Source organism: Polyodon spathula, chromosome 16 (genome assembly GCF_017654505.1).
Source record: "Polyodon spathula isolate WHYD16114869_AA chromosome 16, ASM1765450v1, whole genome shotgun sequence".
Lineage (NCBI taxonomy): Eukaryota > Metazoa > Chordata > Actinopteri > Acipenseriformes > Polyodontidae > Polyodon > Polyodon spathula.
Genome location: NC_054549.1, coordinates 34217472 through 34244540, shown reverse-complemented (window position 1 = coordinate 34244540; position 27069 = coordinate 34217472). Strand labels below are relative to the sequence as shown.

Here is a 27069-nt window from a genome sequence, read left to right as displayed (position 1 = left end):
ATGCTGCTGCCACCTATATTTCTGCGGTTTGGGTTACAAACATGTACAGATTAACAAGTGAATCAGACCCCCTTTTACACCATACACATTAAAGTGTGACTTTGAAAGTATGAAGATATGTTTGGGGCAAAAAAAAAAAAAAAAGGCACAGATAGAAATAATAAGTTCAATAAGGAGCACGTAAGAGAAGCAATCCTGCCGACAGGGATGTTGGGAAACCTGCCCAGGGTTCTGCAGACCCTGCCCCGGCAATCCGGGGCAATTAACCTAGATCTTGAACATCTTCCGCGGCCGGGGTCAGGTTAACACTGTTATCTTTGACATTACCCATGGTGTTGATTACAATGCTGCTAACCTTGGGAAGGTTATTTGGAAAGGGAGTTTAAAAGTTAAACATAAACTAATCTCGAATCTCACTGAAAGGCAGCAACGTGGCATTTTCCATGAAAAATTAATGCAGCTGTATTAATTGTATATGTAAACCATTTAAAAATATGTATTTACATGCAGCTTGCTAGAAGAGTGAAAAATGTGGCATGCAAATGTTATGCCATTTACAAATGATTACTTTCCACTAGAAAATTCAATCCAAAATGCTTAAGTGTATGAGTCACATCCCGTTGACAGGATTATTTTTAATTGTTGAAAGGACATTTTTTTTCAAATTTAGAAAATAGTCTCCTTTAATTGTGCTTCAACAGAATATTGCTATCTGCTATTAAAACTACATCTGTGCTGCTGAGTACTGCTGTCGCAATATTTTCCATAAATCCACCTTGGTGTTGTTTATTTAGCAACGGAAACTGAGAAACATCGTGCACTCAAGCAGGGCTCTTATTTGAGTGTATTTCAAGAATCATCTCAGGCAACTAGGGCCTTGGCCCAGATGCTCTTACACACCCTCTTTGTTCAATGATTGAGAGCAGCAGAAATACCTGGTTCTGTTTGTTTTAGAAGCAGGCTATTTTAGCTTATTTTGTGATGTCCATTTGTATTGTATACTATGCAATCAAAGTTTTACTCTTTCTATGCTGGAAGAACTGATTTTAATCCGATTCTTAAATATTGTTAAAAAGAGGTCATGGGAAAAAAAAAAGTTTAGTCTTTACAGCCTCTCCCACAGTTCAACTTGTTTTTAAATGTGCTGCCACAAAGTTTAAAAAAAACACAATATTGAATTGCATTCATGGTGAACTACGAAACTATCTACCACAAACGTGTTCTTAAGAGAAACTCTGATGCAGCCTGTGGTCATAAAATGGTCACTTTTTTTTTTTTTTTTTTTTTTTGGCTCTCCCTCAGCACCCCATCTTTTTCATTATTTTTAATTAAGATAGTCAGTTTTAGTCTGAGATTTTCAAATTTACTTGAGAGATTTGGAAATTCTACAGGTTTTAAAGTTGCACCAACCTAGAGGCATGCATCCTGTAACTGCTGCAGATATGTTTGCTTTCAAGTAAAGGCCCAGATCTTAATTAAAAACAGCCTCTGCTGCAGTAATGTACTTAGCAAGCACTCTTATTCATTCAATCCCCCCGCATCCTATCCATTGTCACATCTTACTGCAAGTATGCTTCATAAAAACAGACACATACATATTTGCCATCTAAAGTCAAATCTAAAAGGTCATAAAAACAGTTTATAAATATCTGAGAACTTTATTATGTCTGTTAAATATCAACAATGTATAAGGTGTAAAATGTTTCGCAGAAATGCATCTTAGTTTTTTTTTCTTCTTTAGTATAAGCAAGCTTCATATAAACACTTTTGCTAATCACAACTAAGGAGAAGCCTCTTTTGTTGTTGCAGTTTTTAAACAGATAAAAAGGAGAGCTTTACTGCAATAGAACGATTAGTACTGCTGGGTAGCAGGCAATTTGTTTTTACAACAAATTATATAGTGTATTAATATCTATGAATGTGGGGAACCATGCTAAAACATAGCCAATGTTTACATTTTATTTACCATAGAAACCTGGCCCTCCCATTTTAAGCCTAAAATATGAATATTGCTTGTTTTTAGACATTAACTCCCTCTGGTGGAGAAAAAGAGAAACACAGAAGGGCATGGTTTCGTATTCATTGTCTCAGTAGTCAGTCTTCAAAACATAGTATCATTATGATTTTTTTAAATTTTATTTAACCTTAAACTTGAAACAGAATCAGAAAACAACACACACGTCATGTACAGAATTAGGAACCAAAACTCAACCAAACTTAAAAATACCTTTGTGCTTTACAGTGTTGTGTTTGAAACAAATAATGGGGCAACTGTGGTTCTCTTCTGCCCTGCACCTGTATTTTATACCCGATCCAGACGTGGAAGAAACACATTGACTATAAACTTCACTGTGGGGTTTGCAGCCTTGCAGTACACAAATTACAGATTATACTTAGTTCCTTTGCTTGGCCTTAAACTTCCGTCTTGCATCTTTATGCCTCTTCCTGTACTCCTTTGGAAACAAAAAAAGGGTTTATTTTTATGGCACTCATATTTCTTATTTATTTTTAAGTGGTCATCGGAATAACCATGTGACTACCTCTTCAGTTAACACTAAATGTCTCTATAAATCTCGATTTTCCATCACAGTATTCATTTAGTTTTTTCTTGAATAATAATTTAAATCTCAGGTGATTTACTATTAACCACTGTATATTATCTTAGCACAAAAAAATGGCCAAGCAGAAAATACTTACTTCAATTAACAAAGAGCGATTGTCTTCCCAGCGTTCCCTTTCCTCGTCCAGGTTTATAGATCTGCAGAACATTTTGGGACCTTCTAAAGATAACAATGCAACAGAGTTAAGTTGTTGAACCATTGTTTTACCAAGGCTGATTGTAATTTTATATGGTTCAACATTTCATTCACTAGAATGCACAACACATTAGGTTAAAAGAAGTTAATATGTACAGTTTTGCATTATCTTTTTTTTCAGAACATAAAACTGTCTACATTGAAGTTCCTCAGATACAGTAAATACATACAAATGTCCAGTTTCATATATTTACAATATGTTTGGCATGGTAGTTACCATTCAACCTTTCATCGTCCTTTAAGAAAAAGAAAAAGTTCATTTTCTTCCCAGGTAAGGACTCGTTGCTAAAGAAAAACAAAAAAAATCAAGTTAAAACAATACTTGTAATCCCAGCAAATAAGTTGTTTTACTTTTAAAAGCACTGGTGTATACTGTATTTATAAATCAAAATGTTGTTAATGGACTGCAACAATTGCATAAATGACACAGTGAACTGTAAAGGTAGCCTTACTCTGCTGTCGTGATCCGAGTCTTTTCACCACTTTCTTGTTCATCCTCCTCCTCCTCCTCCCCTGAACTGCTATCCTGGAATCTTTGGTCTTCCTGCCATGTGATCTTAGAAGATTTTAACAACTCAATCTTATACAGATCTGAAACAATAAAGAGCATTTTTAAATGGCGTTGCTTCTGCACCACCATTGTCCACATGCCACCTCAATTCTTCTGCATGATCTGTCTACAATGAAGGAAGGTCAACCACACTACCCATCAGCATTTAAAAAAAAAAAAATTGAGAATGCAATAACCAACATGTGCCGTGACTGAACCAGTGAAAGGCTTAATAGTTAATCCACCAATGTTGTAACTGCTAGTCCTAAAAAAGTTCATAAACTACTGTTTAACATTTTCTCCCAACCTTCTTTCTCATGGATTTCATCCACAGGGTCATCCCCGAAGAATGAGAACTTAAACCCTGCGGATTGTTCATTTTCAGCCGCTGTGTCGGACAAGTTAAGAGCAGCCTGACTTTCTGCAGCAGTGTCCAAGTCTGAAACTTCATCCACTTTCTGATCCCATGCAATCTCTGCCTTGTCATCCACTTTTGTTTTCGTGGAGCTGAACACTTCTTTGAAGTCCACAGCCACGTCATAGTAGATCTCCTTGGAGACCTCAGGGAGCTTCTCTGCCTCTTCTCGATTCCTCCGCCTCTCAGCCTTACTGCAAGGGAAAAAGGAGTTCTACCAATGGAAACTGAATTTAAACGGTTCAAGCCAAAGGCTGTAGAGGAAGCTAGTACTCAAGTTATGTAAATTTTGGAGAGTCTGGGCGAAATATGTACGTTACATGATCCTTTTGTTACCTTTCTTTTTTTGGTTCTTCAATCTTTGTTTCAAAAGCAGCATGCTCCTCTCGGGTCGGGTCATAGTGCAAAGCAGTTACATCCCTGTAATAAAAATGGCTCATAAAAGTTAGTTACTTAAGTGTCATTTTATGAATCGTTTAATATAAATCCACTGGATTGTCCCCAAGCAGAGAATATTATCCCACCTTGGGCACATTCAGAATTCAAATTTTTATTTATTTATTTATTTTTTATTTCAATACTTGCCTAAACGTTTTTTTCTTTGCAGTCTCTTTGCTGGGCTCTGCAGTTTGGACATTAATGTGAAGAAGATTTTGTAAAATTTCCAGATTCTTCTTTTTTTCCTTAGCAAGCTCTTCTTCCTCCGCTGTGTTGGGCTTCATAATCTCTTCTGGAAATAAATCACAAAGAAATCTTAAAACCGACAACCACAGAAAACTTATTTTACTAAGAGTAAGACATGTTATGTTTTTTGTTTATATATATATATATATATATATATATATATATATATATATATATATATATATATATATATATATATATATATTTGACTTGATTACAGGTCACCTTAAATTATTAAATTCCATATACTACAAATATCAGATTTTTAAACAAATGTTTGATTATTTCTTTATTAATATGTGACTATTAATGTGACTATTTATTAAAAACTCTGACCCGTAGCATCACAATCCTCATTATCACTCTCCAAAAAACGTGAATCCATCCGAAACCTCTCATCTCTTCCAAACCGGGACTGCAACTCCATGAGCTGTAGTATAGGAAGCCCATCAGATGCACACAGACAAAGACAAAACACACAGGAGTGTTAGTTGATATAATAAATATCAAACCCATTGGCAAAATGGGCAAGTCATACATTTACATATTTAACATTGTCACTGAAGTAATTGGCCCTCGTAAGTAGAAACGTGTGTATTTACAACTTTGAAAACACAGTATTTCATACGACAAAAAAAAAAAAAAAAATCAAGTTCTTTGAAAACAAATGTTCTGTACAGTAATAAATAGTGTTGACATATGAAAGAATAGCCCTTCTAGTTACTTTGCTGTGGAATCGCTTACCTTCTTTCCAGCTTTGCCTTCATACTGAGGTTTAATTTGAAATCTCTCCCCATCTTCGCTGTGAGCATCCTCTTCATCCTCACTCTCAAACAGTTTGCCAGCTGCTTTGTTTTTAAACTCCTGCAACAAACAAAAATAATAAGTCAATTGAATAAACCCTGTATAGTTTGTTGAATAATAAAATAAGGCTTAGAGTATCAGTCTCACTAGATACTAAAGGCAGTATTCTTTGTCAATCATATATTCTCACAGAACAAGTACACTGTGCTCCCTCAAACATAAACAATTACTTTTAATGTCACTAACTTTTGCCTTGTCTGGGATCCCCAGGTCTTCGTCAGAGGACTCCTCACTCTCCTCAAATAGGCTCTTTTTCATTTCAATGCAAGACTCTTTCGGTTGTCTCGATTCACCGTCGCTCTCTTCCTCGGAGTCAAACACAATGTGTCTGCTTGTACTGGTTTCTGGTGTGTCCTGAAGACAAGGAAAATCACAGTGCAAGTAACTTTAAAATGTGCAGGAACATTCAAGTGTTACAGAACCCCTTGCAGTGTTTAAGAAACACATTTCTTTACTGTTGCTGTATCCCATATTGCACCACCACCCCCCACCCCCCCCACCAAACACTGCAGTGCATTTATCCAGTTTATGCTCCTTCATGCAACAATGCTGGTGCTGAGTGGCATATTATATCAGAACAGAAAACCAGCATCGTTGCAGGAGGGAACCTGATCCTTAGAAGACATTATGTTTTCTCCTGGCGAACACAGACAACACTGGACAATAAATGGCAGGGCAATGCGTTCCTTGTAAACTTGGCAGGGTGTTCTGCAGCACATTAAACAACAGATGCCATACTTACCAGTTTCGACAAAGCCCCCTGAATGAGCTTCTTCTGCTCCTTTGCCTCACTTTGCCTTTGCTGCAGAGCAGCCAGTCTTTTTTCATTGTCCTGTTGATGTTTCCGCACAATCTCTGGTTGTGAGCTCAGTACACCTTGAGGTTTCTTAGATTCCCATGCTTTTTTTGAAGCATCTTTATTTTCCAGTGACTGGCTATTTTTTGCAGGTGCAGTTTTAGTTCTCTCTATTTTCTGTGTAGTTTTTCCTTGTGCCTCATTCTCTTCATCACTGCTTCCTTCTTCACTATCACTGCTGCTGTTGCTGCTGGAAGAGCCACTTCCGCTCTCGCTATCTGGTTTCTTTTCTTGGCATAGGTTCTGACTCGCAGGCTCTACAGGAGATTTGAGTCCTTTGAATGGTGGTGGCTTGGAAACAGGCATCTCCTCCTCCTCCGAACTGCTGGACTCGGAAGATGATGACGACGATGCCTTTTGCTCCTGAACGATGGATGTTTTCTGTTTCTTCACAGCTTTGTCTTTGGAAGGCTCCTGCTTTCTTTTCTGCTGTGGCACAGAGTTAGTTTTTTCTTCCCGATTCTCAGGTTCCGAGATTGTTTTTGTTCCTTTAAAGGCTGGGAGGATTGCAGCAGTCTTTTTTTTCTTCCTTTTCCCACCATCATAATCATCACCGCTGTCATTTAAAATAGCTGCCAAAATAGCTTCAGGAGTGTTCTTTGCGTGCTGTAGTACTTGTGATTTCTCAACCTTCAAGACATGCTGGGGAGCTTTCAACTCTGAACTGGATTCTCCCCCGTCTTCCTCCGAGGTCTCTGCAGATTTCTTTGCCAGCTGTTCCAAATCTGCTAAAGACAGCTCTAAACGATAGCAATTCTGCATCATGGCTTCATAATCAGAATCTACACAAGACTCGCTGTCATTAGAATCATCATCACCACCTGACTCCCTTACAATGTTTAAAGAAACAGATTTCCCATTTTTGCCACATTCTGTCTTAACTTTTATTGTAGGGATCTTTGTTGATGGTCCAACATCACAGCCATTTTGACCCTCTGATCTGACCATTTCAGGATCCTTTTGGGGTTTTTTCAAACTTGATTCGGTTTTATTATTAAACGTAAGAATTTCATCAGTATCTGCAGAATCGTACTCCCGATGGTCAGCCACCAGGTCCTTCAGGCTTTGTTTCTGTTCAGACATTTTTTTGCTGCTTCCACCCTTTACCTTTTGATGAGCCCAGTGAGTGCCATACTTTAAACTAAACTCATCACCAACTACTTCTAAATCACTAAATTCCTCCACATTGCTGTTCATTGTTTCTTTGTTTTTCCTATTTTCCTGTGCAACCATCATTCTTATTTCATCTTCAGAGTCTAAATCGTCAAACAAGCAGACTGGTTTTTCTCTTTGCTGTACAGCAGCAGCTGTCTGACTCGTTGACGGTTGTTCATTACCGCGGCTCACACTGTTTCTAGAACTAATGTAACAGTTCAGCTCAGAGGGACGGCCCCGTTTAATATCTTGGTCCTCAAAGTGTTTGTAAACTCTGGCACGGCCAACAATTTCCACATCTGAATCCTCAAACCCTTTGGCCCCATTACTGGGAGAACACCTCTTTTTTTTAGGATGGACTTTGTAAGCGGGAAACTCCCCCCTTCTTTTCTTGCTGATTTCATCATCTCCCCCTGCCACTTGCCAGGTGAGTTTAGAGACTGGAGTAACACTCTCAGAATCCACTGACTGGTCTAACTTCTTGATGTTGTGGCAGTGCTTCGATGGATCACACTTAACAACGTGGGAAAGAATTAAGGATTGACAGCAACTAAAAATGGCAGAATTACCGGGTATCATTTAATCTGACTTTCCTCCCTATAGGATTTGTACAACTGCCCTACCCCCTCCCTTACCCCCCACCAAGACACATATTGCCAAGCTTTGAAAATAACCAATCCACCATTAAATATCAAACAGCAAATATTACATGTGAATAAAACAACCAGGGAACGAGCCTATTGAAATAAATTAATGAGGAATTTTAATATCTGCCAAGAAGCATACAGCAAAACTATAAGCAGGTACTGAATTGAAGCAAATCCTGTTTTGGAAGATCACTACTACCACTACAAAAGGATATCTTGTTATTGCCTTGGGTTTTAAGGCGAAGAACTGGAAGGACCCGTCCAAATTTACTTACAACCCAGTCCTACAAAGAAAAAAAAATTTAATTAGACTGACATTTATATTTGACTTAAAACTTATAATGGATCATTTACACAATATAAATAAATATTAGTAGGACGTTCTAGTCACAAAATAAAGGGTCTCGCAACTGGGACTGAAATTGTTCTGGAAGATTACGAGATTTCCCCTCAGCATTTGCATTCTCCAGTTTAGAAATCTTATACTGTACCTTGTGGTCTGGAACCTCTGTTCCTGGTACTGCAGCTTTCATGTGAAAGTTCTCCACACCAACTTTCTTTAGTGAATCTACCAGGCGAGTTGTACGGTCAACCTCAGGCGTCCGCTTCTTTTCTGCTGCTTGCTGACGTTCTTCAGCCAACCTGCAAAATAATTGAAAAGAGCAATTAGCCTGAAGCAAGTGATTTAAAAACTCAAATCAATCGGACCAGTATGTGTTGGTCATGCCTTTATCCTTATTAGCAGAACCTAAAACTGGGATTGAAATAGAAAATTGCTATTTGATTGCATACCTGTGTAAAAAGCTTTCTTTAGCCAATTCAATTTGTAGCGTTCCACCTTTCCACTTAGTTTTGTTTAACGTGGACACACCTGAAAAAGGAAGAGTATATTATCACAAACAAAATGCTGCAAGATGACTAATTTCAGTGCATATATATTCCCAGTACACTGATATGTTTTGTGCCAAAACAAAAATTTCTCTGTTTGAGATGGAAAACAGGACTTACACTTTCTTAGTTCCGTTTCAGAAATATTAATGTTAAGGTAGCCAAAGGTCTTCAATGGATCCCCTAAAAAATTAGAAAATAAGACAGCTTATCTACCTATCTATCTATCTATCTATAACATCCACCAACCCAAATGTACAAATATCTGTGTTATCAACAGCCCCTTGCTCTTGTCGTCAGAGAAAATCTCCAATCAGTATGTCAGGTTTTAAACAGTAAAGTACTTAACAAAATACTTAAATTCTATTTATATCGTATGTTGTTCTTGTTATTTGTCAAGTACCAAGTCATTTACCTTGCTCGTCTTTTCTGGTTACAATATCCACGCCTGACACATCTCCGAATTTCGCAAACCTTTGTTGGAGTTCTGTGTGAGAGATTGAGTGGTTCAGACCACCAACATATAACCGCTTCATGCTTCTACTCTGCTCCATTGTGAATGGTTTTCAGTTCTGCTCTTAACTCAAAGACGCATCTTTAAAAAACATAAATAAATAAATAAAAACACCGATTAGAAAATACATCTATTTAGACAACATTACACACATACAATAAATGATTTACAGTCCAGCTTGGTGCATTTAGTTATGCACAAACATAAAGCAGATTTATTAAGTAAACCTTAATAATACCTCAAGCTGCCAAAACCTTTTAAATTTTCAACATGTAACTGCTACAAGAAATGTTCCTTCACAGTTTAAACCTCTATTTGTCATCTCCCAATACAAAACACACACTTAAATAAACGAATCGCTAACAACATTAACATATAGTATTACTCTACTGTAGAACTACATCGTGTAGTCCACAGTAACCATACCTCACCACATGTGCACCCAACTTCAAGTCGAGGATGTTTACTCAGTGTAACACACATCTATGGTTGACAACTCACACGTACACGTGTTCATGCAGTTTGGTTAGATTTAGACTCAAATGTAAGACCGACCTTGCAAATAAATCAAAATAAATCGTCTCTCCCACAACCACAACTATACAAAACTCACATTGCCAGGATCTACGTGTCGACTATAAAATCCTTCCCCCGTCTCATTCAGACGAGAAACGAAGGTTCCGAAAAAAAGAAGCCAACCTCCAAAAAATAATACAAAATAAAAAACAACACAGTATCAATGTTGGCATTCCAAAGTAAGAGTTTTAAAAGTACCTTGAAATCTAGTTTTATATGAAAATAAACAATGGAAGCATAGTCTATATTTTAACCATTAAAAACTCTACACTTAGGCCAACATATAGTTCAGTAAATTCTGCGACACAAAATACCTCGGCAAAGCTTACTTCTTTCAAGAGGGAGAGGTGATGAGAAACTCTTTTTTGAATTGAAAGTTTTTCAGAATCATTTGTTGACAAAGAAATACGCGAATTCAAATTAAATTAAATTAAATTAAATAACTTATAAGTTTACGGCAACATTTTATTTTATTTTATATGACGTTATTATATTTTTGTACAACGCGCCCCGGTGCATTTGTTTAGATTGATACAGTCCAGTCCTGGCGCGAGTTGTTAGCCACTTTGAATTGAAAGAGCAGAGACTGTTGTTGTTGGTATGTTTGTTTTAATAATATTGCATAGTGTTTGCCTCTACTTGATATTGATAGTGTATATTATATAGTGTGTCACGTTCTTTCTTAATTATATTTAATATGTACCACGTTTCCAAAGACAGCAGCGAAAGCATGTCTGCATCCGACAGTGGTCAAAAAAAAAAAAAGTCATTTTGCATTTAATCTAAATGATGTGACTTAATTGTCTATGCTGGTTGATTATGAAATGGGTTTGTGATTTAATTGATACTAATATTTAATTGAAAACTAATTGATACAGTGGTAGACTGGTCGAAAGTTATGGTAAAATGTCTCCACCCGTACATGGTTTAGATATCTTTATAGCAGGATTCTGTACCGTGTCCGGGTGATAATCACTATTCACAGCATTGGTTTTGCAGCAGCTATCTTTAAACTTTTTTTTTTTTTTTCAGGTATTCAACATGAATAGCAGCAGTGAACAGTTATGATACTTCGAGATCAGACCTCTTGCATGAAATCAAGATGTTAGAAGAACAGTATGGAGACATGGAGCACTTGGGCACCTACTCAGAGAAGCACTATTACAACATATAGTATATAAATATATATATATAATATATATATTATATATATATATATATATATATATATATATATATATATAATTATTGATGCCAGTGTACTCATTTAAATGTTTTAGGTATTATTTAGACTATGTCCTCTTCAGCCACTGTGCATAATTGTCCCATGTTAAGGTTCCTATCTATGTGTCTTTTATTATGCATATACTTTATAACACAAACTGTTTCAAAACTTCTAAAAAATAATAAATAAATTGTGACCGACAGGAATATTTTTGAAGTATTGTGTGTTTTAAATAAATGTGTATGATTTTATACACTCCCCCCTATTTTAAAGGGCATTACTGAGAGGAAAATCAAAAAAAGATTCAACTAAGCAGCAGGCCTTTGCAGCTCTGAAAACAAAGCTGGATAGTTTGGAAGCAGAACTCACACAACAGTCACAAATCACTCAAAGAAAACACTGGAAAAAAGTAAGTGTAAAAAATCGAAATAAACTTGTTAAGTAGAAAAACAAACAAAGAACTTGACTTGGACTGAGCAGCTAGAACTTAAACCCAGAATTATCAACAGTGAGTCTGAGTCTCATATTGGGTCCTAATAGCTGCTGCACAATGTACAGTACTGTGCTTTTACCTTACTGTTAAAATGTAGAAGGACATTACTGATGTTCTAGAACTATTAAGAACCAACACTGGTTCTGGATTTCCTCATTTAGCCACTGGACCAAAAGCTCAATAAATCTTTCTACCAGTTTAGTGTTGTACCTCTTCTGTAGGTGTTAATACTTCTTTTCTTCCTTTTTTCTTCAGGCCATATCAAAGCTTTACAGCAGCACAGCCTATCCAGTCGTTGCCACTTCTTGGCTTTCCAGATCGAATTTCAGCTGATGGAAGTTCAGGTAGGAAACATATGTTGTGTTTCACACGATTAATTTATTTATCATGAAACTGTAAACATTGATATAATGTGGTTTTTAAACATAACATGACTGATATAATTGTTGATCTGTGATTGTAGTTTTGTCATAAGCCACCAGATGGCAGCCTTTACCCACCTCCTAAATCTACTGCTATTGTGCTAATGAACAAGCTACTGCATTTGGCCCACCTAGGAGTAGCAGATGAAATGTCTACTGTATCTCTGTGTCTTATGCATATACAAAATCTCTATCTGAGAGACATTACATTTTATGTTGACGTAGATCTATACATTACTGTAGGTTTTTATGGTAAAATTATTCTTACCATTTCTGGTTAATAGATAAAAAATTAGGTCCATTATGGATAATAAGGATTTTAGCAAACTGTGCAATGCTAAAAAAAAAAGTGGAACAAAATTAGAAATCTTCATTGTCATTGTAAGACATTCCATATCTAGAGTTACCAGGACCATATTATGGTCTATGCTGTATTTGGTAGACATTCTCTCTGTATTTGGTTTTATTAAAACAAAAGAAAAAAAATATATATATTTATCAAAGAAATCTTCAGTGGGCCTAGTTATTGTGCACCAGGAATAGACTGTATGATAAAACACTGGTTTCTGTTATTTCCCCCAGTGATCTAAATGCATTTCATTAATGTTAGACCTTGGTTGTTATTTGTAAATGCATTTCATTAATGTTAGACCTTAGTTGTTATTTCTATGCAGGTTTAAAACACGTAGGTTTTGTTAACATACACTATCTTTTCATGTAGATGGAGGCCACTGTCAGTACAACTGTTACTGATCTCAGCATAGTCGTGGAATCCAGTGAATTTACTGACATGAGTGCATTTGTGTCGAGGTATCATTTGATAACACCTTATTTGTGGGATTGTATCACGCATTTGAGTAAAGCATTGGAGAAGTAGTAAACTGTTCACATAATGGCAGGGGTGTGTGCTACTGAAGGCACTCGGATTAAGAGGTATCTACACCCAAATCTTTACGGTACCAAAAAAATATATATATATATATATATATATATATATATATATATATAATATATTATATATATATATATATATATATATATAATTTAATTGCATCCTTGAATGTTGTCAGTAAATTGATGAAGAAGCCAGAAGTTCTATATAACCAAACATGTATATTTAGCGTCCTAGTTGCACCCTTCTTTCACAGCTACATAATAGACACTCTGTTAGCACTGTGCAACTGGTGAGCTCAATGCCTACAAGAGGACAACACTTGTCAGGCTTGTCAAATATTGTATGAACATGGTGGGGGTATCAGGATGTGTCTGTCAGCATGGGGGTTAACAGTTTTATTAATATCTATTGTATTCAGAATATTTTACTTTGATTTGTAGTGTGCTTATTAGTCAGGTCACTTGCAGGAAACGACGCAGGTGCATGACTAATAAGGTGCCGTGCTTACTGGAGGCAAACGTGGATAGGTGTTACTTTTGTGTCGGTTCTGATATGAGGTATTTGAGATGTGGATGAAAGTTTACCACAGTATTTATATTTGATGTTATCATATCCAGGATAAAAAATAGTTTTCTGAGAACAGCAGTGGAGCTGATTTAAAAAAAACAAAACAAAAAAAACAGTATGTTGATTATTTTCTTTTGAAACGTTTATATCTTGAGGGACTGTCCTTTCCATCAGTTTTTGTGCTTTTCTTTTTGTTTTTGTTTTTCATCCCATTCATCCCATTTGATTTGGTTTTAGCCCACATCTCCAGTAGTGGAAACATTGGCAATTAAGGTATCTTAAGTAAACAACCCTGTCAAATATTTTCTTACTTTGCTGACATTATTGATCTTTGGAAGAAGTCCAGCTGGAAACAGGACTGTGAATCTGGACAGCTCAAGCTTGCAAAATAAGTTTTAGGCATCTGTTAAATGGGTTGCAATATCTGCTGACAGAAGACAGAGAGACAGGTTTGCAGCAATCTGGTGTTGCAATATAGTAAGCCTCCGCTAGGTAGTAGCAATGGCAGCTGTAGCACTGATGATAGCATCAATGGTAACCATAGCATACTGGTATCTACACAAATCAGACTTTCACAAAAACAGTAAAAAGGAAAATCATTCCAAGACATTTAAAACAAAGGACGTGCAATGGCAATGCACTATTCGCCTTTTGAATACTTAAGTTGGGGACATGTTTATAGCCTGGCACATCAAAATGTTAGGACAGAGGTGAGTCTTTTAATCAATTGAACTGCCTAAAATCATCTTGTTTTAAAAAGAAAATGATGAATTGCAAAAATGTTATGTAACTTGCAGCCCCCGAATGTCTGGTCTGAAACTTTGTCCTGGCAAATAAAAAACACTTGAGGAAAATACTGGGGACAGTGATTCTTACCACAGCTGTAGGAGTGAAGTGTGTAGAAAGAGTGCAAAGAAGAGCGACCAGATTTATTCCGGGCTTAAAAGGCATGTCATATGCAGACAGGCTAAAAGAATTGAATCTGTTCAGTCTTGAACAAAGAAGACTACGTGGCGACCTAATTCAAGCATTCAAAATTCTAAAAGGTATTGACAGTGTCGACCCAAGGGACTTTTTCAGCCTGAAAAAAGAAACAAGGACCAGGGGTCACAAATGGAGTTTAGAAAAAGGGGCATTCAGAACAGAAAATAGGAGACACTTTTTTACACAGAGAATTGTGAGGGTCTGGAATCAACTCCCCAGTAATGTTGTTGAAGCTGACACCCTGGGATCCTTCAAGAAGCTGCTTGATGAGATTTTGGGATCAATAAGCTACTAACAACCAAACGAGCAAGATGGGCCGAATGGCCTCCTCTCGTTTGTAAACTTTCTTATGTTCTTATGTTCTTATGAGTCTTTTTGCCCTGGGATAGTAACAAAAAAGTCCTTCAGGCTTTCAATAGCAACTGTGGTACCTACTCTGTGCAATTTTTTTGTATTGTTTGTATCTTTCCCTGTATTTCTAGTTTACAGTATTTACTTGGGGGTCAAGAAGAGCTACTACCTTGTAGTGACCCCTGGGCAATGTCTCTGACGGCAAAAAGGTCTTCAAATCGAACTTAACATGCAATGCTTAAGCAAATCAGTGTTGGGCTTGGTTAGTCCTTGGATGGGAGACCACCTGGGAATACTGCATGCTGTAGGCTGCATGTTAAGCTCATATGAATATATATACAGTATTTATTTAAAAATGACCTCCCTCTTACTCAGCTTTCATTTGTGATTTTCTAAACAGAATGGTTGTGAGCTGTTGTGATTTTACAAACTTTAATTGTAGAGCTGTTCTGCTATTCAAGATAGCTTTTCTGTACCTGGAAAGCTTGCATAATGTATCATAGACTTGCCATCTTTCCATTGCTATGAAGTTTCTCACATCTGTTTTTATACATACACACATATAGAGCCTAATACATTCATGTTAACGCCTGTAACTAGATGAGTCTTAAATTATGGAAAATTACATGTTGTAGGTTAGTTTTGTTATCTGTTGTACAATGAACATCTGCTTAGCAGACACACGGTAACATGCATAGGTCATAACAATGTTCAACATCTTGAAACTAATAGTTTTGTTGGAAATGTAAAAAGTGTAAAAGAAATACCAGTATCTCTGATTATGTTGTTTCTCATGGTCTCAAGTTTTTATTAATTTATATATTTTTATATATACATCTGTAGAGTCAATGTAAAGGGAACTAGTTAGGTACAAGGGTCTATGATAATTTCTGACCTGCAGTTCATCACCAGTGACAATTCGTCATGGAGGGTACATTATCGTATCACAGCTGTTTAAAACGCTACAGGTGAAAATGACCGGTGTGGCGCTTGTAACCCTAACCCTAATCGGTGAGTTACTGACCGTGGTGAATTTGTTGCTGGTGATTAACTGTTGGTGATGAGAAGTTCGTGATGAATTGAAGGGATACCTAGGTACAAATATATGTATCGGGGGGGTGGGGTGGCATTGGTTTTGTAATATTATATGAATAATTGACAATTTAGGTGAACTGCAGAATCCTTAACCAGTGCTTCTTATGTTACTGTCTTTTCTAATGTGCCAATGGCGAGGTGCTTCCTCATAAGTATATTGTTGTACATTACGATTGTGGAAAAATAGGTCTGGTCTTTTTACAAAACACTGCCTCTTCCTGGTCATTCAGGATGCTTTCTGGTCTTGTTTGGAAGTTCAAATCTCATGAGATGTCATAGTTTATATGGACGCATATTTAAAAAATGGAGGCGGAAAGAAACTTATCTATTAAAATGATTTCCCAGCTATCCAACCGTTATATATGTACGTTATAACGTTTTCTTTTCTGTTTGTAACATCGTCTTTTTTTTTTTGTAGAGCTGAAGATACAAAGAGCCTTTTGCTTTTCTTTCGGACTCTGAAATCATTTGCGGATTGATGTGTGCATCAAAAAAGGACGCTTTTGCATTTCAAGGTAGGATAAGATGATCTGAACTGAAAAAATACTTTTTAGGGCAGCAGTATTAAGATCTTGCACTGCAATCAGCCCCATTTTGGATGAGCGTTTGGTGGTTAGTGTACTGTGTACTTGTGGTGTTCTGTTTTGGTGTGGACAGTGGCAAGGTTGAGGTTAGAAACTTATATTAAGGCTTTATGTAACATTGCACATTGCATTGGTTTGGCCACTGTTTGCACAAAAGAATAAACAAATAACTTTCGTAGTCAGATCTGATCAACATGAGGGAACTAGCCATAAATTAATACAAGAGGCAGCCAAATCTTTTATATATATATATATATATATATATATATATATATATATATATATATATATATATATATATATTCTCCCTCACAATTGCATTCCTGTTTTTATTCTAACCACAAAAAAATAACTTTACTTTCACTTTGGTATGGTTTAGATACTATATTATTTTAGACCATTTGGTGGAATATTTATTTTAGCTTAGAGCAGTTGTGGAAAACGAAAACAAAGATGAAATTTAATTTGTGCTTGGTATAAAACATAATAACGGCTGCTTTTTATTTATTTATTTTTTAATGTATTTAATTTTTTTAGAGGTTTATGTAACCTCACAACCAAATTTGTAATATGTCTGTGCATGTCAGGAATTGCTTTGGTAAAGGAACTGCTGGGTGTCTTTTTAACTTGTATTTTGAAACTGCAAACATTATATTTATTCTAAGCATAATGTTTTAGTTAAATCCTTACCCTTCGTCACTTAAGTTTTATTTATAAACTCCAGTGGACAATTCTGTTACGTTTTAATTATTTAAAAAAAAAAAATTATGCTCACATTTTTCATGGCTTGTTAATTTAATGGAATTTGTTGATTTTAGACAAAGTTTATTGGATCCTACAAAAACATTCCAGGAACTCTGGGAATTAAGAAGAATTGGCTGGTTAACTTTTTTTTTTTTTTTTTTTGAAGAGTTAATTACTTTTCCATAATACCTGTGGGAAAAATGTGTGTATGCTTTTCTAACCCCTGCCCTTGTGAAGCAAGTAAGAGATTTAAGGTGGTGTTATGGATGTTAGGTACAAGTGAATCTGGAAAGAACTAGAAAGCAGTGAAATTGGTCAACTTTGCCATATAGTTTTCATAAATAGTTCTGTAAATCTTTCATACAAACACGCTGACTGGTCTTTTTTTTCTCATAAAAATAGTTTGCGGGACATCACTTCCTGTTCACATATCTATTTTTTATGAACCCCTTCTAAGTTGAGTCTTAGAATTGGTTTTATGTGTGGCTACTTAAAGAAGTCCCTTGTTTTAGACCAGTGTTTCAAACCTGTGCCTCTCCCAGTCCTGGAGTCTAGTGTCAATTGAATCAAAAACAGAAACCCCATTGTGGCTCATACGGCCCTATTTCCCTCCTTAATGTTGATATCAAGATTATTACCTATGGCCTGTTATCTTCAGTCTCTTCCCCCTGAACCAAAATCTTTATAGACCAGGTAAATTTATACTTTTTGATTGTGCACTTCCGTCTCTCCTCTGGCCTCGGTCTGTACTAATAATACAAATGTCTTGCTGTAGGTACAGTGTTAGGCAGGGATGCTTTATCCTTCCTGTTTGGTTGTTGCTGTTGAGACCCTCTCCAGCACTCTGTTTGACTGTTAAGATCTAGTGGAGAGAGGAGGCATGGCCCTCTGACCTTACCTTCTTTTGTTTCTGTAATTTAACAGTATGTAATCTTTACATTGTAGCATGTGAATGCACCAGACACCATACAATGGCATCTACTCATTAAACATTACAATCACAGTTTACATTTGGTGGTAGTGTAAGGTTATTAAACTTCATTATAGATTTCTTTGTATTTCACACTTTATTTAAAAACGGTAAAGTGCACGATTTACAACTTTCTGAGGTGGTTTTCCTGTCTTGAATTATTAGATCAACAGTCATCAGATATTTCCAGAATAAGAGAAAATAAAATAAAGGTCTTGCTAATTGCTTTTTTCTGGTATTGTTTACATTTTTCTATTGATTTCAGTGGAGGTTTGTATGATGAGTAGAAAACTGGCAAAGGGATCAGCATATTAACTTATTCCATCAACTGATTGCAATTCGAAGATGTGGAAACCAAGCTACAAAAGCAATGTGGACCCAATTCCATTATTTACTTGGATCACAGACTGAATCTGGAAGCCAACAGACGTAGCCAATAATTCATTTTTAACCTTTCAGTATAGCTGCTTTAGTAATTCAATACATAATACCATTTTAATGGTCTTAACTTAAAAAAAATAATAATAATAATTAAGAGAACAAACATATACTTGTATACCTCACCCCTGACGCTCTTAATGCCTGTGAATGATTATGTTGTTATTTTGTTCTTACCCAAACACTTTAACAATTTTGGGTTTTTACAAATTTTAAAACCCAAATAGCAACTTATTATTATTATATATATAAGTATTATATATATATATATATATATATATATATATATATATATATATATATATATATATATATATATATGCGCGATTGAGAGAGAGAGATAATATCAGCATTCATTTCCATTTCTAAACTTGTGTGACATGACTAAGTAAATTAATGTATGCTGCTGTACATTTATTTGAAAGCAGTATGTAACTGCCCTTATATTTTAAGAAGCCAAATCACATTACATATATGACACTTTAATCGCTCAAGCTTAAAACCCACCTCAAGACTTTGGTTGCAGTGCTCTTTATGCACTTGTGAAATCGGCGGTGTTCAGGATATTGATGTATTTACACTTGCTATAAGACGATAATATTGGAAGGCATCATAAACGTATCATAAGTACACTGAATTTGGTCTGAAATAGTTTTACAGATACTTTTAAAGGTAATAACAGGTGAAATAAGAATTTAGGAGTTCAAACTCTGCGCATAAATGTGTTTTGAAGTTAACAAAAAGAAACAAACAAAAAAAAGTGAAATTAAAATTGCAAAACATACTGTAAGATTTCATAAAGCCAACTCTGACAAATGGAAACTGATGATTCTTGCATCTGAAAATGAGCAGTTGTGCAAACCGTTTTTTTTTTTTTTTTTTTTTTTTTTTAAACATGACATTTTAAACAACAGAGTTTTAAAACACCAAAGACAAAGTTCTTTCTGTCTTCAATGCATCTTGCATATAGCCAACTTGGGTTAAATTATGAGGTTCTTTTCTATTTACAAGGCTGGTTTAGAAGTAACTTCCAACAGGCAGCGTTTTCAGGCAGATGAAGCTGTTTGGGTATTTGGCCAGCAAAATTGGATTACCGTCGAGTCTGATCTCCTCCATTTGTTCACGAATATAGTTGGTGCTGTTTCCCTTGCAGAACGTTTCGTCTGAGATTGAGGTTATGTTGTTGTTCTGTATTGGAAGAAAACAGAACATGGTTATTACGAACAGTTATTTCACAGCACTTCTAACAGTATCTGTTTTATTTAAATGTTGGTTTAGATGATGACGGATATTAGAAAAGTCTTGTAAACCTAACATGTTAACTAAAAGCATTGCAATTTATGGCAAAAATAATTGCTGCAGTTAAGAAAATAATTGGTCACATCTTCAAAACAGGAAATTCCAAGCAATATAAATACTGAATGTTATTAACAGTTCATTGAAACCTGGCTCAAGACTTGTAATCCCACAGTCAGATCAAATAGTGTACTTTTGTTTGAAAATTCTTACATTGAAGACCGCCAGTAAATATAGCATTCGTTTGCCGATCAGATATGCAGAATTCTGTGACACAATGCGTTGTTTAAAAATCTTAATCTGTGATTACAGGAGAGATGGAGACTTTTGCTGATCATTTTTACCATTATGCCTGTCTGTAAATTTCTAATCTTTTAAGTCTAGACATGACACCAGTGTTATTTGTTTATTTATTATTTTTGTTTTGTATTGCTTGAATGTGCTGATGCAGACAGTTAAATGAGGGGTGGGTGCACACACCTGCATGTGTAGAATGCGCAGGCTCTCGGGCAGGTGAAGAGGCACGCTCTCCAGCTGATTGTTGGATAAGTAGAGATAGGACAGGTTGGTGAGTTTCTGTGAGAGAAACAGACACATGCTGTATTGAACAATCCTTGATTACTCATACATCATAATTTGTGGGTTCTCTTTCTGTAATTTGATCTGTATGTTTGTATACCAGTACATAAATGGTAATAGCAGGTACAACTCCCAGTCAGAATTCAGAGGGTTCTTTCGCTTCATAAAAAAAATATTCTCAAAAGAAGGTTGATTTTGCTGGAAGTGAGGTGGGGAATTATATGTGGTTCATTCTGGGCTTCAGCACACCGCTAAAACCCTCACTACCTCATAGTCAGCCTTCAGAAGTCTTTTGCAAAGCTGTTCGAGCTGGAATAGGTAACATTTCATTCAGCTTGGCAAATAACAATCTACATTTCAATGTCTTTTTATGTTATAAAGGAAAAAGAAACAAAAAAAATGCCTTTAGTTGTAAAAATCAAACAGTACATAGAGGAAAATTTTGAATATTGTAGTGAAATTAAAATAAGGGATTGCATTGGATTACCCTGAAAGCGTTGGCTTTCACTCCTCTGCTTTTGAGCATGTTATAATTTGCATTGAAAACAGTCAGTTTAGGAGGCAGGCCAGGAAGTTTGGTCAATTTGTTTTCAGCAAGTGAAAGCTCCTCAAGCTGAGGGAGCTTTGAGAAGGCCCCCTCTTCTATCTCTTCAATCAAATTTCCAGTCAGGTCAATTCTTTTCAAAGTAGCTGAAAATAAGACAGAAAAAGCTAGTTAAACATACAGTACAGATATTAAGTGCCTTAGAAGTGCAAAACAACCATGACTTGCGATCTTCTCTGAAACAGTATGTGCTTTCTTTTGATCCACAGCGTACTGCGCTGTTTTGGTAACAGTCACAAAATTATTCTTAAGTTGTTGCCGTCCTAATGTGCCTTCTGTGTTTAATGACATATAGATGCACTCATGGAGACTAAAATGCCTGCATTAGAAACCTACAGTGTGATTAGTCATATGTTGAAAAACAAACACGTTTACTTACGAAAGTTTGCAAAATCTTTTGCGTTAATCCTTTTAATTTTGTTGTAGCGTGCATACAGGTAGGCTGTCTCTTTTGGCAGTGCAGGGACCACATCAATGAGGATTTCTTCACAATACACTGAGCCCGTCAAGCACACACACAAGAGGCAAGTTGGCAGTTCTGAAACAAAGCCACGCAAACTGTCAGAGAAGGCTGTGAGGTGGGGTGCATGGGATTCATAGTTTAGGATCACCCAGAAAAGGTCTTCAAAAAACAGTACACATGTGTTGTTGCAAATGCATTTCCTAATATTTTTATACTGCATGTGGATCTATATCAATCTGTTTTTTTATTCAATATTTACCTGAATCTGGTTGTGGTATTACACCAGGAACTGTGTCTGACTGAGGAAAATTCATGACATCCGTCTGTAAATAAAATGCAGGTGAGTAGCCTGTTTTGAGCGTCTTTTCCAAGCATTTATGTTTATGCGGTCATGTAAAAGCCAGATTATTTTCAAAAAGGAAATGACCTCCTATTTAACATGCCTAGAGCTGTTGCAGTCTGCACATACAGTATTATCCATGGTTCTAAAGGAAACCCATCCTTAATATCTTTTAGGAATATCCTAAAGGGCAAAAAAGTCTAATACTTAAGAAAGGAACATTTTAGAATTCTTGTGTGTCATTTTGTGACAGGTCTGATGGCTGATCCAGCTTTTATTGGTATTTATTTTTACCATCATGGTTTCAGACAGAAGTATGTGCAAGTCTTGCTGTGGTCTTCCAATATTTGGAGAGATAGTAGACATTATAATGCAATATAATAGCCAATAGTGTATTCTAATGTGTTTGTTAGTTGCAAAAAGTCGCCATTTCACTTGAAACTAGAAACCAGTTACATGCAAATTCATAACTGAGAAATATTTTCTCTTCGGTGTGCTTGGAGATTATACTATGCCCATACAAATCTAATATTATATTCTTGTTAAGAAGGATTGTGCGGCTGTACAATATTATGTCTATTTCGATATAACCTAAAACAAATCTGTCTTTCTGTAACTTCTTATATCGTTAATGGAAAGTGCGTGTATCAATGTTATGGTTATGAAGGTTCTCCTTGCATCACAACTTCTGCAAAGCCAATGTTAAAATAAAATAAAATAAATAAATGTCCCATTCTGTGAAGCGCCCCTTTCCAACCTTATGTACTTTCCAGTGTTTTATATTTATTCTTTGTAAAATACTAAAGAACTACAAACTAGCTGTTCTCTCCATCTCTAACATTGTCATGTTATATTTCTAAAAATCTGTTTATAATTCATTTTTATCTAGTTTTTATTTCATCTGTCTGAAAGACTGATGGTAAGCATCATAAATCATTAGAGCAGCAGCAGCGACCTATCACCCTTTTTCCATCTAACAGTCCCAAAGCAAACAGTTGCTACTAGAGGAATTATTCCGCTTGTATAAAATAAAGATATGTATTTTAAGTTCTATTCGCGGCTATTTAACAAACTGAACACAGATATGTTAGGCAGCAATGCAGAACTATTTAAAAGTTGAAAACAGTACCTCTGGCCTTTTAGCTTCCAAGAATTCTTCATTGTTCAGTACTGAGTCTTCTTCATTTGAAATGGCAGCCTCCTCTGTGTTTTCAAAACTTCTATCAAAAGTTTTGACTGTTGCTGAGAGCACTAATGGTACAAATATAAATGCCAATAATAAAGGTGTTAGCTTGTTCATTTTATCTGAGGGTACTAGGACTTGCTACAAGTTGGAGGTAAAGTAATGCAGGTCTGGTTGTGCTAGAATATTTTCTTAGTGCCTGGGAGTAAAAAGTGAACTGTCAAATCTGTATTTAAAGCCTGCATGAATAGCTGCCAGGGAATTCTTAAGCATGAGTTTATGGAACAACTTTAACCCTGTAAATTCCACCAATAGGAAAATTCACTAATTTCAAGCTTCTCGTATTTAAAGGGGACGTTTTGAAAGAACACAAGCGCAGTTCTATTATAACAATGTTAAACGTTGTTATTAATGGAATGCTGCACTACTGGCTTAACTGATGGCTAAAATGCGCTTTCATATGGTCAAATATAGGCAATTAAAGTAATTACACATTCATTTTCTAAAAAAATGGAAGCCTGTTTTTTTTTTTATTTTTATTTTTTTATTGCAGCTCATGTTTCAAAATTAGCAGTAATTGGCTAAAAGCAATTATGTATTGCCTGTTTTTCTTTTTAACCCGGGTACAGTATGTTTAATAACTTAGGTCTTGAACTCTATAACAGTTCAGTTGGGAAATTGAATTAAACACATTTTATCAATTAATATTTGTCTCAGACATTCAACTAAACTACCATTATAGCTGCTTAGATTCTATGACTTAGCTAAATGGTATGTGTTTACAAGGATTTCCAGAGTTTTTTCAGATTTCTATCTATAATGGTTTATAAGCCCTCATGGTTGAATTTATTACCCGCAGTTACAGACAGTCAGAAGAATACAGCAATGCAGCAACTTTCTCTCTCTTATTTCTGGTAATAAAAATGGAAAAGATTTTCCAAGTCTGTATTTGGAAATGCAGTTTAATGTTTGATATTTGTGCTTAATTCCCAAAATTTAGGTTAATAAAAAAATGTATTAAATAAAAAAAAAACACTTCAACGATTGATGTCTTTCAATACAAACAATATTACAAACACGTACTAGTTTTTAAGTGCGTAGTGATTAATTCATCTCTTATCACTAAGTCTGTATGAATGGACACTTGACAGTCATAGTGTTGTTCTGTAATACCAGTACCACAGTCCTACCAGCCTGCAGCACACAGGTTAAAAGAAGCTCTGTTAATGGCGACATTCTGCAAGTTGTGTTTGGCTTATTTCCTTGGCAGACACACAACTGAATTCTCTAGCCGTATGGCCTGCTCGTCTTGGTTAGTCATTCTTGCAGAGTTGTGTATTTCTCTCACATTTAAATGTGCCTTTTTTATGGTTCTGACTTTGACTATATAGAGTAGGAGGAAGAAAAGCGACTTTGTGCCAGTTGTTGGAGTTTGTATTGTATACCTCTTTTTCAGATTACTACGATGCTATGGCCTTCATTGTGTACTTTGTAAACTATGCCTTTCAATCATGTCTTGTAAGGATTTAAACTTGGGATTGTTACGTATTTTGTATCAACAAAAATGTTCACGTTCAGTGTTTTTTTATTTCTTCATTTCCATTGTCACATGCTTACAATTAAGTTGTCATCCAGCCCTAAGGTTGGAGCATTTTGTTGTTGAGATATTTAGTTTTAATATATTAGCATGTTTAGGGAAGTGTGTGTGTGTGTGTGTGTGTGTGTGTGTGAGATTTATCAGTTATATTCACTGTAAAACAAAAATACTGAAAACTCTGCCACCTGGCCATGTCAGATCAATGCGGAAAAGATGGATATCAGGTTAGCTTTGAGATTGATGAAATGTTTTTTTTTCCATCTCGCTATTTGCCAACATTTCCCTAATATTTGAAAGTTTTTTTTTTTTTTTAAATTTATTATCGGACGAGTTACCCTTTTTAGAGGTTTATTCATCCTTTCTCCTACAAGTCAAAAAATGTATGATTTTTCTGTCAAACCATGCAAAACAACTTTAAACCCTTAAGTCTTTTCAGGCATTCACCTATTTAAGTGCCTTGTTCATAGCTTTCTGTGTTCGATTTTCAGTGTCAGATTGCTGATGTGTGTGGGTACATGCTAGGGCTTATACTGGCTGAGCACTGTCTCTCCGTAATCCCCCAAGTAGTCATTTCCATCTTGAAATGCAGCACATACCTGCTTTCAAGTAGAAACTAGTGCTTGTAAATGAAATGATAGTGTGTCTAAAAGGATGTTAGAGAGAGTTGATAGGTAGGCTCAGTGACCCCTGTGACATTTCACCCTCGTCTTTGGCCTGAACAAACATGTTCACAATGCACCAAAAGTTTACTAAGAATTTCTTTGTTGGTACACGTTTGAAATAATAAAAAAAAAAAAAAAAAAGGCTTTTTACTCGGAATGTAATATTAACATGTTGGTTTGTATTTGAAGTAATTTATATTAAAAACTGTTAAAGTACCTGTTTCGAGTCCAGGCTACTCTTTTTGCACAACTGGCCGAGCGGCGCTTGGGACGGGGAGGATTTAGGTCGGCCAGGGTGTCCTCGGCTCACCGCTCGCCAGCGACCCCTGTAGTCTAGCTGGGCGCCTGCGGGCTTGCCTGTAAGGTGCCCAGAGCTGTGTTGTCCTCCTACACTGTAGCTCTGAGGTGGCTGCATGGTAGGTCGGTTGACGGCACACGCTTCAGAGGACAGCGTGTGCATGTCTTTGCTGCTTCCGACTCACGGGGGGTGGTAGTGGTGAGCTGAGCCTGAAAAATAATTGGATATGCCAAATTGGAAGAAAATGTTAAAATAATTGCCGATTTACTAAATAAAAAAAAAAAAAAAAGACAAGGTAAAATACAACCCAAAGTGTAATCACAGGTGTGAAGGTTGGTTTGTTGTTCTGCTGCACGGAAAAGAAAATACATTAGAAATCTATATATTTTTGCCTAAAGTGGTAAAAGTACATTTATCCAAAACAGAATCGGCTCAAAAACTACTACAGAAACCATATTAGTGCTTTAAAACAACTGGAAAATCTCTGCAAGGCTGTCTTAAGAAAACTGTCTGGGAAACACAGAAATCATGAGCCTGTCAAGCAGCCCCTTCATTTCACCCCAGAAAAATGGAAAAGGGCCCAGAATATTAAGACTAGAGCAGTGGAAACAAGAGGCCTGAAATGGTAAGTAATAACACAGGTGTGCTAACAATTATAAAAGCATGTAAAAAAATAAAAAAACTACTACACTAGGCTCTGTGCCAGCTCCTGGAAAATGTTTTTACTGTATTAATTTCCTATAGTACAGGTCTCCATCATCAACAGTATAAACAGTTTCTCACGCAATAAAGTGCATTTTGTTAACAGTACAGGTTTTATATCCCTCAAAACAGCATGTTGCAAAAACATTCAGCAGATCTTTATTTTGGCAGAGTTAATGTTTTATGACCATTCAGTTCAGAGCCTTGTCAACAGCCGCACACTAACAATAATATAACATGTAATAAAATAAACTAAACTACTCATATTATACAATCAGCTGTTACCTAGTTACGGTAGTCTTAGATTTATTTTATTCACGGTCTGAAGGTCTCTTGAATATTTTAGAGCTACACGTCACTAAAGCAGTACTTTATAAACATGTTTTCATATATTTTGTTTAAATGGGTGAAGAAAATAGGATGGTGGATCTCTATTTATTTTTTTTATTTTTTACTGCACGTTAGTTATTCCTATTCTGGTAAGGGGGGGGGGGGATGACAATAGTGCACCGCATGTCCCACCACTGTTTTAGTTTTTATCTTAGAAATGGAAAGCTATGAAAAATATTATTGGAAAGGGAGTCATATAATGGATATTGAAAGACCGGCATT

At 35.9% G+C, this 27069-nt stretch overlaps 2 protein-coding genes across 4 annotated transcripts; both read right to left on the bottom strand.

The window, feature by feature from the left end:
- Window positions 1-1271: 1271 nt before the first annotated feature.
- Window positions 1272-10204, bottom strand: LOC121329095 (nucleolar protein 8-like). 3 transcript variants are annotated; one of them, XM_041274431.1, is made up of 17 exons: window positions 10003-10204; window positions 9291-9470; window positions 8996-9058; window positions 8780-8858; window positions 8479-8629; window positions 8203-8271; window positions 6072-7862; window positions 5516-5683; window positions 5210-5329; window positions 4802-4895; window positions 4367-4511; window positions 4118-4201; window positions 3674-3975; window positions 3269-3407; window positions 3034-3101; window positions 2698-2780; window positions 1272-2453 (listed from the first exon to the last, which is right to left on the bottom strand). In XM_041274431.1, the coding sequence occupies exons 2-17, from the start codon at window positions 9427-9429 to the stop codon at window positions 2394-2396; spliced, it is 3555 nt and encodes a 1184-aa protein (XP_041130365.1). In that variant the 5' UTR covers window positions 9430-9470; window positions 10003-10204; the 3' UTR covers window positions 1272-2393. The 3 variants fall into 3 exon arrangements, with proteins under 3 accessions (XP_041130365.1, XP_041130367.1, XP_041130364.1); XM_041274433.1 differs by lacking the exon at window positions 10003-10204 and adding an exon at window positions 9945-9990; XM_041274430.1 differs by lacking the exon at window positions 10003-10204 and adding an exon at window positions 9816-9926.
- A 9424-nt stretch (window positions 10205-19628) lies between these two features.
- On the bottom strand, window positions 19629-23435 carry LOC121328291 (mimecan-like). Its single transcript, XM_041272888.1, has 6 exons — window positions 23145-23435; window positions 21935-21998; window positions 21592-21750; window positions 21096-21298; window positions 20510-20605; window positions 19629-19921 (listed from the first exon to the last, which is right to left on the bottom strand). The coding sequence occupies exons 1-6, from the start codon at window positions 23313-23315 to the stop codon at window positions 19751-19753; spliced, it is 864 nt and encodes a 287-aa protein (XP_041128822.1). The 5' UTR covers window positions 23316-23435; the 3' UTR covers window positions 19629-19750.
- Window positions 23436-27069: the final 3634 nt, after the last annotated feature.